Below are 15,821 nucleotides of genomic sequence, written 5' to 3' on the forward strand. Positions count from 1 at the left end.
GTTATTTATGTATGTTTTGTGTATTGGGTATAGGTTGGAAACATCCGATCTCACGCGTCGGCTTTGACCCGTGACGTAAGGGACCTACACATTGATCTGTAGCGTAGCCCTGAATACGAGGTTAGGTTGGGAGTTTTTTTTTTGGAATGCGGCCGCGGCAGCGGCCGCCTATGATTCGAAAATATTGATTTGACACTAATGAACATGTATACGTAATATGAAGCAATTTGATGAACATATTGATCTGTAGCGTAGCCCACTTGAGGTTAGGTTGGGAGTTTTTTTTTTGGAATGCGGCCGCGGCAGCGGCCGCCTATGATTCGAAAATATTGATTTGACACTAATGAACATGTATACGTAATATGAAGCAATTTGATGAACATATTGATCTGTAGCGTAGCCCACTTGAGGTTAGGTTGGGAGTTTTTTTTTGGAATGCGGCCGCGGCAGCGGCCGCCTATGATTCGAAAATATTGATTTGACACTAATGAAGCCTGTGGGGGGATGGGGGGGCACTGCAGACTCCCCCCACCGCATAACGACACATGATGATCAAATTTTGAAAAAAAATGAAAAATTTTTTCCGTACCTGCTAAACTGCATAAGTGCCGATGTATGTAGGTGTAAGGGAAGCTTTCGTTTCTTAGTTTTCTATTGGGGGATGTGATAGGTAGGTTCTGTTGAGCTATATAGGTTAAGGGAAGTGTCCGATTATGGATAGGAATGTGTTTTTTGGTATTTGGTCAGTTTTGTGATGTTGATTTATTTCGTTGTTTTGCGTGGTTTTGAATGGCGGTCGGTGCCTACATTTCTGTATATTTAGTTTCTCCGCACCCAAAAACCCCTAATTTCCCACGCTTGTCCCGTTACAGTCATTAGGCTTTTTGTGAAACTTGTGTATTTCAGTGTTTACAATACGTATGCGATGTTTTTATATCCGCCATATTGGAATTGTTTATAGTCGTTTCCGCGGTATTTGTGACGTCATGGGTCAAAGCCGACGGGTAAGATCGGACGCTTCTGTATTTCCGAGGAAACCTGTTCAAAAACATCTAATTAGCAAACGCACTAAGTCTGTATTGTATCAGTAGTCCTATTACCTGTGAAATGGTAAGTCACTTTCGTTACCCCATCGCTTCGTACAATTGAAAGCGGAGCAAGAAATTACCATTTCCATAATCCTTAATTCCTTATAGACCGTACAGACCGAGAGAAACTTCTTGCCAAATTCGAATATGGCGGGCAATACAGACGACAGTAATCAGCTGGTAGAGCCATCTATCGGTAGGTCCGGTAGTTGAGCATCCCTCATATCGCTAGCTTTGGACGCCTGTAGTTAACACTACCAAAGTTCCTAAACACTTTGCTTCTCCACACGACCTATCGATGTATTCGTTCGATAGCATAGTTTTCCCTAGGCCAGACCCAGCGTATAAATACAAATAATATTCACAAAACAAACCAACATAAATGCATAAATATATATACAAACAGTAAAACAATTACAATATATAAAGACACAGAAATGTCATATCTTGAGGTAACAAAACAGGGAAAAAAATTTATAGTACGACAGATGTAAATAGGAGGATATGCATTTCCGGCGTTACAAGCTGACTCTCTTTTGGGATGAAAAAGGCGTCATTTTGGAGCATTACATTCCTAGTGGGACCACTGTCACCAGTGCATCATTCACAGATCTCCTAAAAAATCATCTGCAGCCTGCAATAAAATAAAAGCGACATGGATTGCTGTCAGCAGGTGTCCTTTTGCAACATGACAATGCAAGGCCCCACACTGCCCGTACAACAGTTGCAACAATCACAGACCTGCGTTTTGAGTGTCTTCCTCATCCACCATACTCACCAGACCTTGCCTCAAGTGATTTCCATATGTGTGGACCACTCAAAGACACAGAGATGTTCACTGAACTGCTTGCATACCAAGCGAAATGAGGAGGCTGGGAGAATAGAAGCAGGCAATAGTTAAATATACAAGTGCATGTATTAAGGCTTGTCCACATGCAATGCTCTGTCCGCACACACAAACACACACACACACACACACACCACATCGGCATAGACATATCATTGCACATGAACAGGAGATTTGCACAGATATGAGAGCACGAGTTGCTGGTTTGGGCAAAATTGCTGGCCTGGAGCTTCAAATCACCTCTACACAGACAAGCTGGAGCGTGTGTACAGGAGGTCACCAGAAATCTGGCACATGAAACATGTTTGAGTCAACTTCTTGTTCAGTCCACTATTTCTTGCAGTTGAGCCTATGGAAAACAGGGAAACAGTAATAATAAAAAATTAATTCGTTATGGAAAATCTTTTTCCTCTGGCACAGGGGGCTTGCTAACATACTTTCACTCAATACCAGTCCTACGCCACAGCTTTATGTGAGAGTGTGGCAAAAGAAAGTAGACCCTATTTCTTCTAAAGAAAAGTGCATGTTGTGTTAAGTTGATAATGAAGACCTTGAAACAGCGTCATCAGGGAAACAAGGATATTTACATAATATGTGGTTCATAAAAAGAATGATATTGAGATGAACTGTAGAATACATCATGACAATACTAGAAATAGAACTTTCTACATCAACTGGATCTAATTACCCATAGAGATCGGAATGGAGTTTTATACTTTGGTGCAAAAGTCTTTAACAGGTTGCTGGTAGACTTCAGGCAAGGAATTGAAAATCGCGACTCAGAAACATGGATAATCTCTAAGAATGTACTGTATTTCAAACTGTAAAAATATTACCTGCAACTTGCCTTCATGAAACCACCACACTGAAGTCAGCGTAAATAGATTCTCGAGTGTTGAATATGATTTCTGTCAATGTTTGTTTCGACACTGCAGTACAAAATACTGGATCGTCGTAGTTACCAGGAATCTTAAAGTCAGTGCCAGCTGCTAATATGGACAAACTGCTATCCCCAAACAAGTATTTTTCAGTATTATAGGAGGGCTTTTGAGTCTCAAAAGATAGTTATACATTTCGAAATCCATCCCCAAATAATTAAACAAGTCGTCGGGTTCGCCCTGCAACTCGTGAATTAAGTTCATGTGCAGAAACTGACTTCATTTCAGCAGACACTCTCTTCATCATGCATTTTTTTTTTTTTTTTGCAACATAAGTTGTGAACTCAGGCCATAATAAAATATCCTCCATTGCTGAATAAATGTAATAAACTATGTGGTCACGAGAACATAATCTCATGCCACTTAAGTTTCTTTTAAACATCAACACATGGCAGTTGACCAGAAGGTGGGAACTTGTACCATGTGAATGGATCACGTTTGCCCCTATCTATTGCATGCACAGACGTTGGCGCAGATAGCTGCACAGACAGATCTGTGTGCATGTGGGCATGCCTTTGAGAGTAAAACAGCTTTGTTTTCAACGTGCAGCGAGATGTCCATTCTGAAACTCTGGCTGTCTATTTGGTAGCTGTGCTGCCATATTGAAGGCTCCAACTTGTGTAATGTAGACTATGGTTGTAATGTCAGGGCCTCAAGAATGTCTCGCGCCAATAAAACACAAGGTTGCGCTGATGTTTTGGACCAGAAATTGACATCACATGACTGTACCCAACCAGCTTCAGTGAAACTTGGCTGCTTGTATTCTACCATCCTCAAAGTAGCTGCTCAGACGTATACTAGCTCGTCTATCCCCACATCAATTGCTTATTCTCATTTCGCTTGCTTTCACTGATATTTTTTGTTTGTTGTTTAGATTTGCCGCTGGGATTTACTTGTTTTTATATAGTTTATGCTATTAAAGAGATGACTGCAGTAAGCAGGTTCAAAATGACCTACACTCCTGGAAATTGAAATAAGAACACCGTGAATTCATTGTCCCAGGAAGGGGAAACTTTATTGACACATTCCTGGGGTCAGATACATCACATGATCACACTGACAGAACCACAGGCACATAGACACAGGCAACAGAGCATGCACAATGTCGGCACTAGTACAGTGTATATCCACCTTTCGCAGCAATGCAGGCTGCTATTCTCCCATGGAGACGATCGTAGAGATGCTGGATGTAGTCCTGTGGAACGGCTTGCCATGCCATTTCCACCTGGCGCCTCAGTTGGACCAGCGTTCGTGCTGGACGTGCAGACCGCGTGAGACGACGCTTCATCCAGTTCCAAACATGCTCAATGGGGGACAGATCCGGAGATCTTGCTGGCCAGGGTAGTTGACTTACACCTTCTAGAGCATGTTGGGTGGCACGGGATACATGCGGACGTGCATTGTCCTGTTGGAACAGCAAGTTCCCTTGCCGGTCTAGGAATGGTAGAACGATGGGTTCGATGACGGTTTGGATGTACCGTGCACTATTCAGTGTCCCCTCGACGATCACCAGTGGTGTACGGCCAGTGTAGGAGATCGCTCCCCACACCATGATGCCGGGTGTTGGCCCTGTGTGCCTCGGTCGTATGCAGTCCTGATTGTGGCGCTCACCTGCACGGCGCCAAACACGCATACGACCATCGTTGGCACCAAGGCAGAAGCGACTCTCATCGCTGAAGACGACACGTCTCCATTCGTCCCTCCATTCACGCCTGTCGCGACACCACTGGAGGCGGGCTGCACGATGTTGGGGCGTGAGCGGAAGACGGCCTAACGGTGTGCGGGACCGTAGCCCAGCTTCATGGAGACGGTTGCGAATGGTCCTCGCCGATACCCCAGGAGCAACAGTGTCCCTAATTTGCTGGGAAGTGGCGGTGCGGTCCCCTACGGCACTGCATAGAATCCTACGGTCTTGGCGTGCATCCGTGCGTCGCTGCGGTCCGGTCCCAGGTCGACGGGCACGTGCACCTTCCGCCGACCACTGGCGACAACATCGATGTACTGTGGAGACCTCACGCCCCACGTGTTGAGCAATTCGGCGGTACGTCCACCCGGCCTCCCGCATGCCCACTATACGCCCTCGCTCAAAGGCCGTCAGCTGCACATACGGTTCACGTTCACGCTGTCGTGGCATGCTACCAGTGTTAAAGACTGCGATGGAGCTCCGTATGCCACGGCAAACTGGCTGACACTGACGGCGGCGGTGCACAAATGCTGCGCAGCTAGCGCCATTCGACGGCCAACACCGCGGTTCCTGGTGTGTCTGCTGTGCCGTGCGTGTGATCATTGCTTGTACAGCCCTCTCGCAGTGTCCGGAGCAAGTATGGTGGGTCTGACACATCGGTGTCAATGTGTTCTTTTTTCCATTTCCAGGAGTGTATGTTGTACCAGGTATTCAGAGATGAAGAAGCTTGCATGGAATAGAGTAACATAGAGAGCTGCATCAAACCAGTCATCAGACTTAAAACAGCAACAAAAACATTGTTATGGTGACAACAGTCACTGTCTGCTACCAGTCCTGGTCTGCTACGCCTTACCCATTACATTAGTATTTAAAAATGAGAGTCGTTGTAATGTAAATACACAGTAAAAGTACTATACTTAAACTATTAAATAGGATTTTACCCGAGTTTCTAGTTTTATGTCCTAATGAACTTTTTCCATATTCTGAAAAACTTGCTTAACTTTTGCAAATTCTCTTATAGTTGTTAAGGTAGGAAAGGAAGTGTGTGTAATAAGTACTCCTAACTGTTTCACACGACTTCCATATTTTAAATAATATTAAAGCTGATGATACTTACATTTTCCATCACAAAATCAGTGACAGAGTTAATGAGTACGTTTAGTCCGATGGCTAGGCATACAACTAAATCTCAAATTGACATGGTAGGCACAGACTCAGCAGGTATTCAGCAAATTATTAAAAGTGGTTTCATCGTTCACAAATTAGGAACCGTTGTAAGTGAAAAACAGTAGTTTACATGCTACACTTTCTTCTTTTAAAATTTACTTCTTTGTATTAGTCTCTGTGAAAATTATACTGCATAATAGCAGTATTCCTATGGCAAAAGAAAACAATTATAGCTATCAAAGGAATTGTATATGTGAATGAATCATATAGCCCACCATTCTCAGTGATTTACAAAATTACCTGTACTATCACTGTGTCCTTATTGTAAATGCAAGCAAAAGTTGGATGTGTCATTATCACAAAGATGTATGTAGGCATGACCCTACATACGGTAGAAGTCTAGATTTCGCTTTTAGACTGAATAAATTTTAAAAGTTTTAGCTTTGCTGGGATTTGAGATGTCAATGAACTACCTTTATCAGTAATACGAACGCGTAGTAAAATGCGAATTCTGTCACACAGCTAATGCTCACAGAAAATTATTTGTGAAATTTGAACGTTATTTATTTGGTTTAGATAAGCAGTTATACAACACTAATGTAATTTATGGACATAATACAATAATTACTTTTAAAATATTTGTATAAATGTGCTAGTATTTAAAGTAATCCCAGTGACAAGTGATATGGTCTTCTTCTATTAATTTCGCGAGGAGGGCTTCAATACCTTAATTCACTTCTCGATATTTAATGCACAGTGGTAATAAATTTGATCATGGGTGTAACAACAAATGTTGACTACTGTTGACTCCTTAGTCTACTTGTACAATAAGGTCACATATATGTTACAAAAAATAGCAAGTACACGCTTTCTTTCTCTCAGGCTAGCGTTCTTAAGCACAACTGAAATGTAATTAGCGCCACATTTTTCTCTTTAATTGCAAGCAGCCATTTTAAAACACTCCTTAATTTCTTTAGTGTCGATGAATTACTGAGGGAGCAAAATGAAAAAAAAATACACGAATTTTATAGTTACGAATATACAATCAGATTCCAGTCGAGCGTAGAGTTCCATGTCAGCTGTTCATCTGTCATTGCAGCCAGGCGTATACAGCAGTTAATAACGTGATAAAGGTTTCGAGTCCGAAATGTCAACACAACCGGGCATTTTACTGGCGCGAGAAACTTCCTCTGTACCTTCATTCTGGCGACACGTTAAAAGCAAAGATAAAGGGGATATCTTTGATCTAATTGTGATGGGCTTATTATCGAAATGTTAAGCTTTAATATCTTTGCCTTTGTTTACTTATTTGTTGTTGATTGGTTGTAACTGATAAGTTGTAGCAATAATCAGTAACGCCAATATAACCTTCGTAGATTAACTGTTTCAATATGAAAAATTACAAAATTGAAGGCACAATAGGACAAGGGGCTCATGGTCTTGTTTTACGAGGTCGTCATGTGGACACTGGAGAGATTGTAGCTGTAAAAAAGGTGCTATTAAAACGAATAGAAGATGGGATACCTGTTACTATATTTCGAGAAATTAAAGCCTTACAAGAAGTCGACTGTGAGAATGTATGTGTGAACTTGCGTGTAGTAGACCGCTTTCTGTATTGCACTGCTGCACTGGTAATTTGCACGTTGACTTGAAAGAAAGCCCATTGTAGACAGTAAGTCCACATAGTCTTATTTAATGTAATATTATGTAATAACCAGCCGTCAATTATGTTCCGCTTGTTTCTTTTTTAAATCACATACCTGCACTTACGTGGACCACACATTACTGGTACTATAATTAATTAGTGGTGGTTGTGATGAAACCATTTTGCAAGGAGAGAAGTATTGCAGTAGAAACCTGTCCATTGTTGCCTCAACGAACGTGAGGAAGGTATATGCATTCCACCAGCTTGGAAGACTCGTGTCCTTCCACCCAACCCCTCCATCTTTTAAATAGCATCTGAGGTAGCATTTAAAATGATACTTCTTGTATGTTGCTCTACCTCCAGGCTTTTAATGACAAATGAAGTTAAGAGTTATTCAGTTGATGGAAAGAAATTAATTAAAATATGTCTTTTGGTATCCTAGACTTTAATTCCAAATCTCTCTAAAAACCAATACAAGTGTTGTTATCCTTATCCAGTTGAAACTTGATTCACTATGAGGCCTAGTTTGGAAATAAATGCTAATTCTCCCTTTTCCATTGTATTACTTATGATATCAATCCATAATTACTAATCTGATAATTGAGAATCCTCGATGGAATGCGACCAGCAGCTGTACAGGAGGCATTGAATAGTAAACACACACACACACACACACACACACACACACACACATTAGCATTAGAATGCGCACCTGATAATTCAGTATGAAGGATAAATTTGAAAATTACAAACTATACATACTAAACAAGAGCAAAAGCTACTAAGCAATTTCTAGACACTGTTAACACAATAAACAGGAGAACCTCACTGTTCTGTACTGTGGGCATGTTTTTACTTGATCTGAAATTGAACGTAAAAGATTGTTTTCTGTTGATAGGTAATGACAAACCTAACAAGCAGAATATTGACAGGCAACAGTTTGGTTGCCAGCTGGTGAAGCTGATGAATGCGAATACGAAGTATTAGAGATGATCACAGAATGATCTGTAGCATCCCTGAATACTAGGTTAGGTTGAAAAACAACAGTTTGGCTGTAAGTTGAAGAATCGATATTGAACATTTCAGCTAATCTGGAAAAGATGTTTACATGTCAAAAATTTCTTACGTGCAAAACTTCTTTGAAGCTCCTTAAGATCACACATCAAAAACTCAGACACTGAAATATTGTAAAGTAAGGAATGAAATATCTCTTAGACTTACTGATTGTGCCAATAGGTAAGGCATATCATAGCTATGAATCTCAAAACTCTAACGCGGAGGGCACGACATGAAAAGAAGTAACATGCCAATTAGACAGACTGTAATTGCTACAAAAAAATCCACATTTCAATGAAGGAAAAAAAAAAAGTTTCTAAAACTTTGAAAGTTTGTGTAACATAGACAAAGATATGAAAGTTCCAGATAGTACAACTTTAGCTTCCTTAGACAAACAGAGGGGATTACAGAAGCGTCCGATTCCACCCGTCTGCTTTGACCCATGACGTTACCAATGTTACGGGAATGGCCATTCACCATGACTCCATTATGACGCCATTATGTAAACATGACAACAAACATGAAAATATGTAGATCAAAAAACTAACAAACATGTCTTCTTCCAAAAGTATAATCAAACCAACAGGACAAGGAAATTGGGGGTTTTTTGGGTGGGGACAAACTAAATATAAAGACACACCACCATCCCAAATCACGCAAAACAATGACATAAATTGATAACACTAAATTCCCCAATTCTACTACTACACTCACAATATCCTCAAAAATTGGTCACTTTCTTTCACCTATACAGCTCAACCGCAATTGTCGATACTGGAGTATAAAACTCCATAAATTAACACCACCACCACCACCACAACTACTGTTACCACAAAACCAACACCTCAACAAACAAAGTTGGAATCGGTAACTTCCCTTGACTTGACCTATATAGGTCAACAGCAGCTCATGATGCCGAAACATAGCTATGACCGTGCATTGGAATTGGACACTTCCCTTGACCTACATAGGTGAACAGCAGCTCACGATACCAAAGCACACAGCTTCACTGATGCAATGGAATCGGTAACTTCCCTTCACCTATATAGGTCGACAGCAGATCACGATACAAAAGCACACATAGCTACGACGATGCAATGGAATCGGACACATCCCTTCACCTATATAGGTCGACAGCAGCTCACGATACCAAATCACACATAGCTACGACAATGCAATGGAATAGGTCACTTCAGTCCACCTGTGCAGCTCATGATGCCAAAACACATATAGCTGCAAGAACATATTGAAATCAGACACTTCCCATTACCTCTAAAGCACAAAAAAGACTAATGATACCAAAAAAATTTAAATCAGGTACTTCCGCAAAGATATCTAAATCAACCCCAAGTGCCAATACCAAAACACCAACCACCAACTACATGCAGTAAATACCACCAACCAAACTACACAGAAATACACCAGCAACCATCACAACACACAAAAAATACAACCCAAAAAATGACTACTTACCACAAAAGAGTTCTGGTGCTACACGTTAGGTCAGACACCACAGTCACACACAGCCACAGCCTCAAACACACACACACACACACACACACACACACACACACACACACACACACAAAACCCACCCACAATCTACCTACCTCGCCCCACCCCCATCCAACCTCCACCCTCCCCCCCCAAAATCAAAGATCCTTCAACAAATAGAAACAAAAAAAATAAACAAATCTCAATCACACACTACAACTTAAAAACAGCTACAACAAAACATATCCTCCGCAACATAATCATAAAACAACCCCCACCCACCTACGACCACAAAAATTACCAACTATTACACCTTCCCCCCCCCCCCCCCCCCCCCCGAGCCGCAGCCCCCCCTTCCCTCCTCTCCCCTCTGTCCTCTTACAACACATCCTTAAGTAACCACCTTCAGCCTATACATTTTACTAATAGCCCTTTAAAAAATGCAATAGTCCCTGGGGACACTCTTCCACCAACAATACTCATGTAAATGAGACAAGGTTAGAAGAATACCTTTTCCCCCTCCCAATATCTGACTTAACCACCACCCAAAACCCCTCTGTTGTATTTGTACATGCCCCAGTCTCATAATTCTTTAATTCTAAACTATGGTTAACAACTAAATGATCATATCCCCTCTGGTCCAACCCCCTATAAGAAGAAAAAGCATTGGAAACTATTGTGCTACCTTCCTCAATTAATCCCACCAATTCCCTTTTCGTGCGCCCCTCCAAGACCCTAAAAACACCCTCTGAACAACCACCCCCAGATACAACAACCTCCTCACCCATAAACCAACCAGAGACTTACCCCTCCCATACTTCCTCTTCCCAAACTGCGACTCGTCAACCTCCATGACCACCCCAGGCCCACCCAACTTATCCTTGTACTTAATATATTCAGAACAAACTTCCCTACAAAACGAAAACTAGTCATAAACCGTCCTCTCACTAACACCAGTTTCATGTAGGCAAAAACTATGAAGGATCTATAACAAAAATAATACGTCATCAACACTATCTCTTGCATCCCCAACCTAGACTCCTGAACCGGGTACCACGCCTTATGGAGCGCGATAGGTTGTCCCTACGGCACCGCCACATGTAGCAGTCCTTGGTCTGAGACGCCGGAACTCTGGCCAACCACATGTTCTGCCGACACACGCCACACTTCACCACTTCAGCCAACAGCCCAAATAATTGTAAGAATTTTATCAGGGACATCATATCGTCCCCCATTTCTCCCCACAAATGAGAACTATTATATGCATCTATCACTTCCATACCTAACAAAAGCAGCCACAAACTAAATTAAATGACTCATAATGTGACATACAGCAAACAGCACTGCAATAACGTAGACACAACAAAAACTTAATTCTTAACTCAGTGAGACAAATTTCTGTCGAAGACCAGTCACAACTGACACCTGAACAGATCAAGCACCAACAGCAAAAAGAACCCAATACACCACATAACACGCGAACCATAAACACACCACCAGAGGACACCACCGACCGCAACAAAACGGCATCTACAAACACAACACACTCATAAACTAAGCTCCATGCTTTCGTGACGTCACACACCACAACACCCTTACGTCACGGGTCAAAGCCGACGGGTGGGATTGGACGCCTCTGTTGACCCAGAGTGATTAGTCTTGTGGTCCTCTGCATCTCCCAGTGCAAATAATAAAAGTATAAACAAAAACAGAAATTACCTTGGTTGACTTAATAGCTGCCCATGACACTATCAACCACAGAAACTTGCTGAAGAAAATTTACTGGCTCACCAGGGATTACCATCTAACATCCCTCATAGGCACTCTCTTGTAGAATTTGTTATTACAAGTCTTTCTCTCAGGTAAGAAGAACAAATGACACAAAAGAATGGCCTACCTCAAGGCTTTGACTCTTATGCTGTTTAATATTCCCATTAGAGAACACTCCAGGCATTGGGTCTATGCTCACCTCAGGGGCTCAGCAATCATTGGCCAAATACAAGCTTGGCAGCCCTGGGGTTCATGAACTGGGGTTTAGTCAGTGCCACCAGTCTCCTGTCACCTTAAGCTGTGGGTATGCTTCAGTGTCCACCATGCAGCACGTTGTGGGAACGTTGTGGGTCACAGGGATCTTGGTTTGGCTGCCCGAATCACGAGGGTGGTAAAATCTCAGTCTCAAAGTTTGTTGCACACTGATGAGATATGTGGCTATTGTGGTGGAACAATAATTAGCGAGCAACCAGTGGGGAACCTGCTGCACCTCAGTTGTATAAGACTTCCATACCTAACAAAAGCAGCCACAAATTAAATTAAATGACTCATAACGTGACATACAGCAAACAGCACTGCAATAACGTAGACACAACAAAAACTTAATTCTTAACTCAGTGAGACAAATTTCTGTCGAAGACCAGTCACAATTGACACCTGAACAGATCAAGCACCAACAGCAAAAAGAACCCAATACACCACATAACACGCGAACCTAGGCATGCAGGGCTTTGTCTGGGTGGACTTTTACTTTCCTAGCTGCTTGTGGGACTGAGACAGGTCCTTTGAAGTTTTCTCTTCCACCTCCGATTGGAATGGGTGGACCGGCTGTAGGTACTAATACCCAATCAAATAAGAGGGCTCATGTAGCCAGACCTCTGGACTCAAGGTAGTCAAAAATTCTAGTAAGTTTAGTAACAGAATGCATGCTACTGCCAAGAAGTGTATATTTATTGGCTATAATGAAAAAGAGAAGTTTTGAGAAAGTGTCACCTTTTTACATACAAAAGGGTTTTGAGGGGATTGCAGGTACTTTAAAATCAATTAAGCAATTACGAAATGGGACACTATGGATGGAAACATCAAGTTCTCAATGATTGATGAACCTGCAGAAGGCCAAAACACTTGGGGAATTTGCTATTGAGACGGAGCTTCAAGCCACGTTAAACTGTTGTAAAGGTGTTGTGACATGCAGAGACCTGGTGGACATCCCCGAAGAAGACCTGAAAGCTGAATGGGCCTGAGAAGGCGCTGTAGACTTTGCAGAATATTATGAAAAGGCTAGAAGGCGATCTGATTAAATCTGACTTGTTCATCCTCACTTTTAGTAGCACAAAACTCCCGGAACATGTTAAGGCAAGCTTTCTTCACACCCAATGCGCTGTTTTAAATGCCAGCATTTTGGGCACATCAGTCTTGGTTGTAAGGGAGAAGCCACTTGAGGAAAATGTGGTAAGGCTGCTAATGAAGGAGTCAGATGTTCATCTCCTCCGAGGTGTGGGCTTGCCCTGCCGGGTGTAGGGACTGCTGTATCTTCCGCGAAGAACAGAAGATATGGGAAATTAAAACCATTCGATGGATCTGCGTTGGTGAGGCTCCCAACGTTCTCTACCTTCTTAACCTCAGTTGTTAAACAGCCAGTACAGTAAAATGATGCTGTTACACAAACGGAGGTAGCTACTGTTAGCACTAGTATCTGCATTTGTCGGTTTTCTTGTGCTGCTGCAGTTACTTCACAGTCTACAATTCCTCTCAAAACATCAGAAAAGTCTGTGGTCACCAATGCTGTGGAGCTCCCTGCTACCCCTAAGGTTCAGTCTGGTCCACCATCCAGCACTGCTACTACCATTGCTGCAGTTGTGACTACGAATTCTACCCAGGGTAAAAAAAATCAAAGACCCGTCGCTCCCCACCAATGTGGTCGGGAAATAGACTGTCCAACAGTGTTGATGTCATACAATTTAACGTCTCTCTTGACTTGTCGATAGAACTAATGGAGATTGATGTCGCAGTCATCTCGCGCCAGGACTTAGCCCCCACTCATTACAGGCTCACCTCCTCAGCTGGGATACAAGGTGAAAGTGCAACCTCCATGATAGATGGCTCCCTTATTACAGTGGAATGTTAATGGCTTCAGTACACATGTGGAAGAACTGAAACTGCTTGTGCAGGAACTTCCCCCATGCCTGTGTTTACAAGAAACACGTTTTAAAGCCACTGACACCCCTGTGCTACTGGACCATACCCTTCACCGAAAGAATGATCTGACAGGGGACAGAGCCAAGGGAGGCGTTGCTGTTTTTGTCACTAATGTGCATCACTCCTCTGCTGTTCCACTGGGTACTGACCTGCAAGCAGTTGCTATCAAAAATTCATAGGTGTTGGAGGATCACTGTTTGTTCTTTGTATCTACCTCCTTTGGATGCAATAGACTCTGAAGCCCTCATATACCTTGTGGAAGAACTCTTGCAACCATTTCTCCTGCTGGGAGAGTTCAGTGCCCATCATGTGTTCTGGGACATGCCCTCTACTTGTCCTTGGGCTCGTGTGTTGGAGAGCCTCGTGACGTCTCACGAGCTATCTACTCCCAACACAGGTACTCACTCTCATTTCTGCACTGCTACTTGGTTATTCTCAGTCATTGCCCTCTCCTTCTGCTCTACAACCCCATAAGGACATTGATGATCTTCATTCCAGTGACCACTTCCCACTCTGCATGCACCAACTGGATGAAGTATTATCTGAAGAGAAGCCAACAACATGGGTGGTCAGCTGGGCGAACTGGACACTGTACAGTCAGCTGGCTGTGTTTGAACATCATGACAGTGTCCAGGAATGGGAGACCACATCAGATGAGTGATCCATCATGCTGCTGACTTATCAACCCCAAAGTCCTCAGGTCATTTTATAGATGACCTGTACCATGGTAGACAGATGAGTGCCGTTGAGCCATCCAGGACAGGCATGTGGCTCTTCGCCAATTTAAATGCCACCCTACAGCAGACAACCTCATAGCATATAGAGTCGCGAGATTCAAGGCTTGACGCATAATTAAGGAGAGCAAGAAAAGATCATGGCAAGTGTTCCTGGACCTTATCAGCCATTACACTTATTCTACGAAAGTATGGAAATCCATCAGGAGGATATCTGGTAAATGCAGTCATTTAGCAATAGCAGCAGTACTAAAAACACCTGTGACATCACTAATACGTTGGCAGAGAATTTTGCACAAACTAATGCCAATGCCAGCTAGAGTCTGGTGTTTCGTAGCTACTGTGCAACTGTAAAGAGGGGAAAAATTGGACTTCAGATTCAACAATTCTGACACTTACAATTACCCTTTCTCCATGTTGGAGCTGGAATCAGCCCCGCACCCTATCACAACCAAATCCGGTACCCCATACTTTGACATTGCCAGCAGTGTCAAAGGCAATCCCCCTCGAATATTTTAATCCTAGATGACAGACAGGTAACTTCCCCAACTCATAGAGAGAGGCACTTTTGATGCCTCTCCTCAAAACAGGAAAGGTCCGCATGTCCAAGTGGTTATTGGAGTATCGCCTTTACCCTGTGGCGCATAGTGTTCACTGCAGTCGACAGCTGTTAAAGGTTGCTTCTTTGGCATTTTCAATCAGGCCTGAGGCTGCAAATGGACACAGTTCACTGCAGTGGGCACTCCCTACTGGTGTTGTGTCCTGCATGCATTTGCAGCCTCATGACTGATTGAAAATGTCAAAGAATTGACCATTGAAAGTTGTCCACTGCAGTGAAATTCATGCACTGCAGGGTTAATGAGCTGTTTAGGAAAGACCCTGGAGTGAATGGTTAATCAATGTCTGGTCTGGTTGTTAGAGGCCAGGCAATTCATTAGCTGCTCTTAGTGTGGACTCCGGAGATGTTGGCCTACTGTGACAACCTGACCCTGCTTGAGGTGGCTATTCAGCAGGCTTACCCACGTAAACATCACTATATTGGCATATTCTCTGATATCAGTGACACGTGCAATACTGCTTGGAGATGCTGTATTCTCGCACAAATGACATCAATGGGGCTTGTGTGACAACCTCCCCATCTTCATACAATCTGTTCAGTCTTAGCGTATTTTTAAGGCGCAGAGTTTGTGACTCACTGT

The 15,821-nt window shown here is 42.7% G+C and overlaps 1 protein-coding gene across 4 annotated transcripts in view; it reads left to right on the forward strand.

The window, feature by feature from the left end:
* Positions 1-7,034: 7,034 nt before the first annotated feature.
* LOC124789242 (cyclin-dependent kinase 20-like) overlaps positions 7,035-15,821 on the forward strand; it is a 55,504-nt gene continuing 46,717 nt past the window's right edge. For 2 of the 4 annotated variants that reach the window (XM_047256548.1, XM_047256563.1), the window contains exon 1: positions 7,035-7,301. In XM_047256548.1, coding sequence (XP_047112504.1) covers positions 7,116-7,301 — 186 coding nt within the window. In that variant the 5' untranslated portion in view covers positions 7,035-7,115. Of the gene's footprint in view, positions 7,356-15,821 lie in introns of all 4 variants that reach the window. The other 2 variants (XM_047256540.1, XM_047256555.1) reach the window with 2 other exon arrangements.

This window comes from Schistocerca piceifrons, chromosome 1 (assembly GCF_021461385.2).
Source record: "Schistocerca piceifrons isolate TAMUIC-IGC-003096 chromosome 1, iqSchPice1.1, whole genome shotgun sequence".
NCBI classification, from domain to species: domain Eukaryota; kingdom Metazoa; phylum Arthropoda; class Insecta; order Orthoptera; family Acrididae; genus Schistocerca; species Schistocerca piceifrons.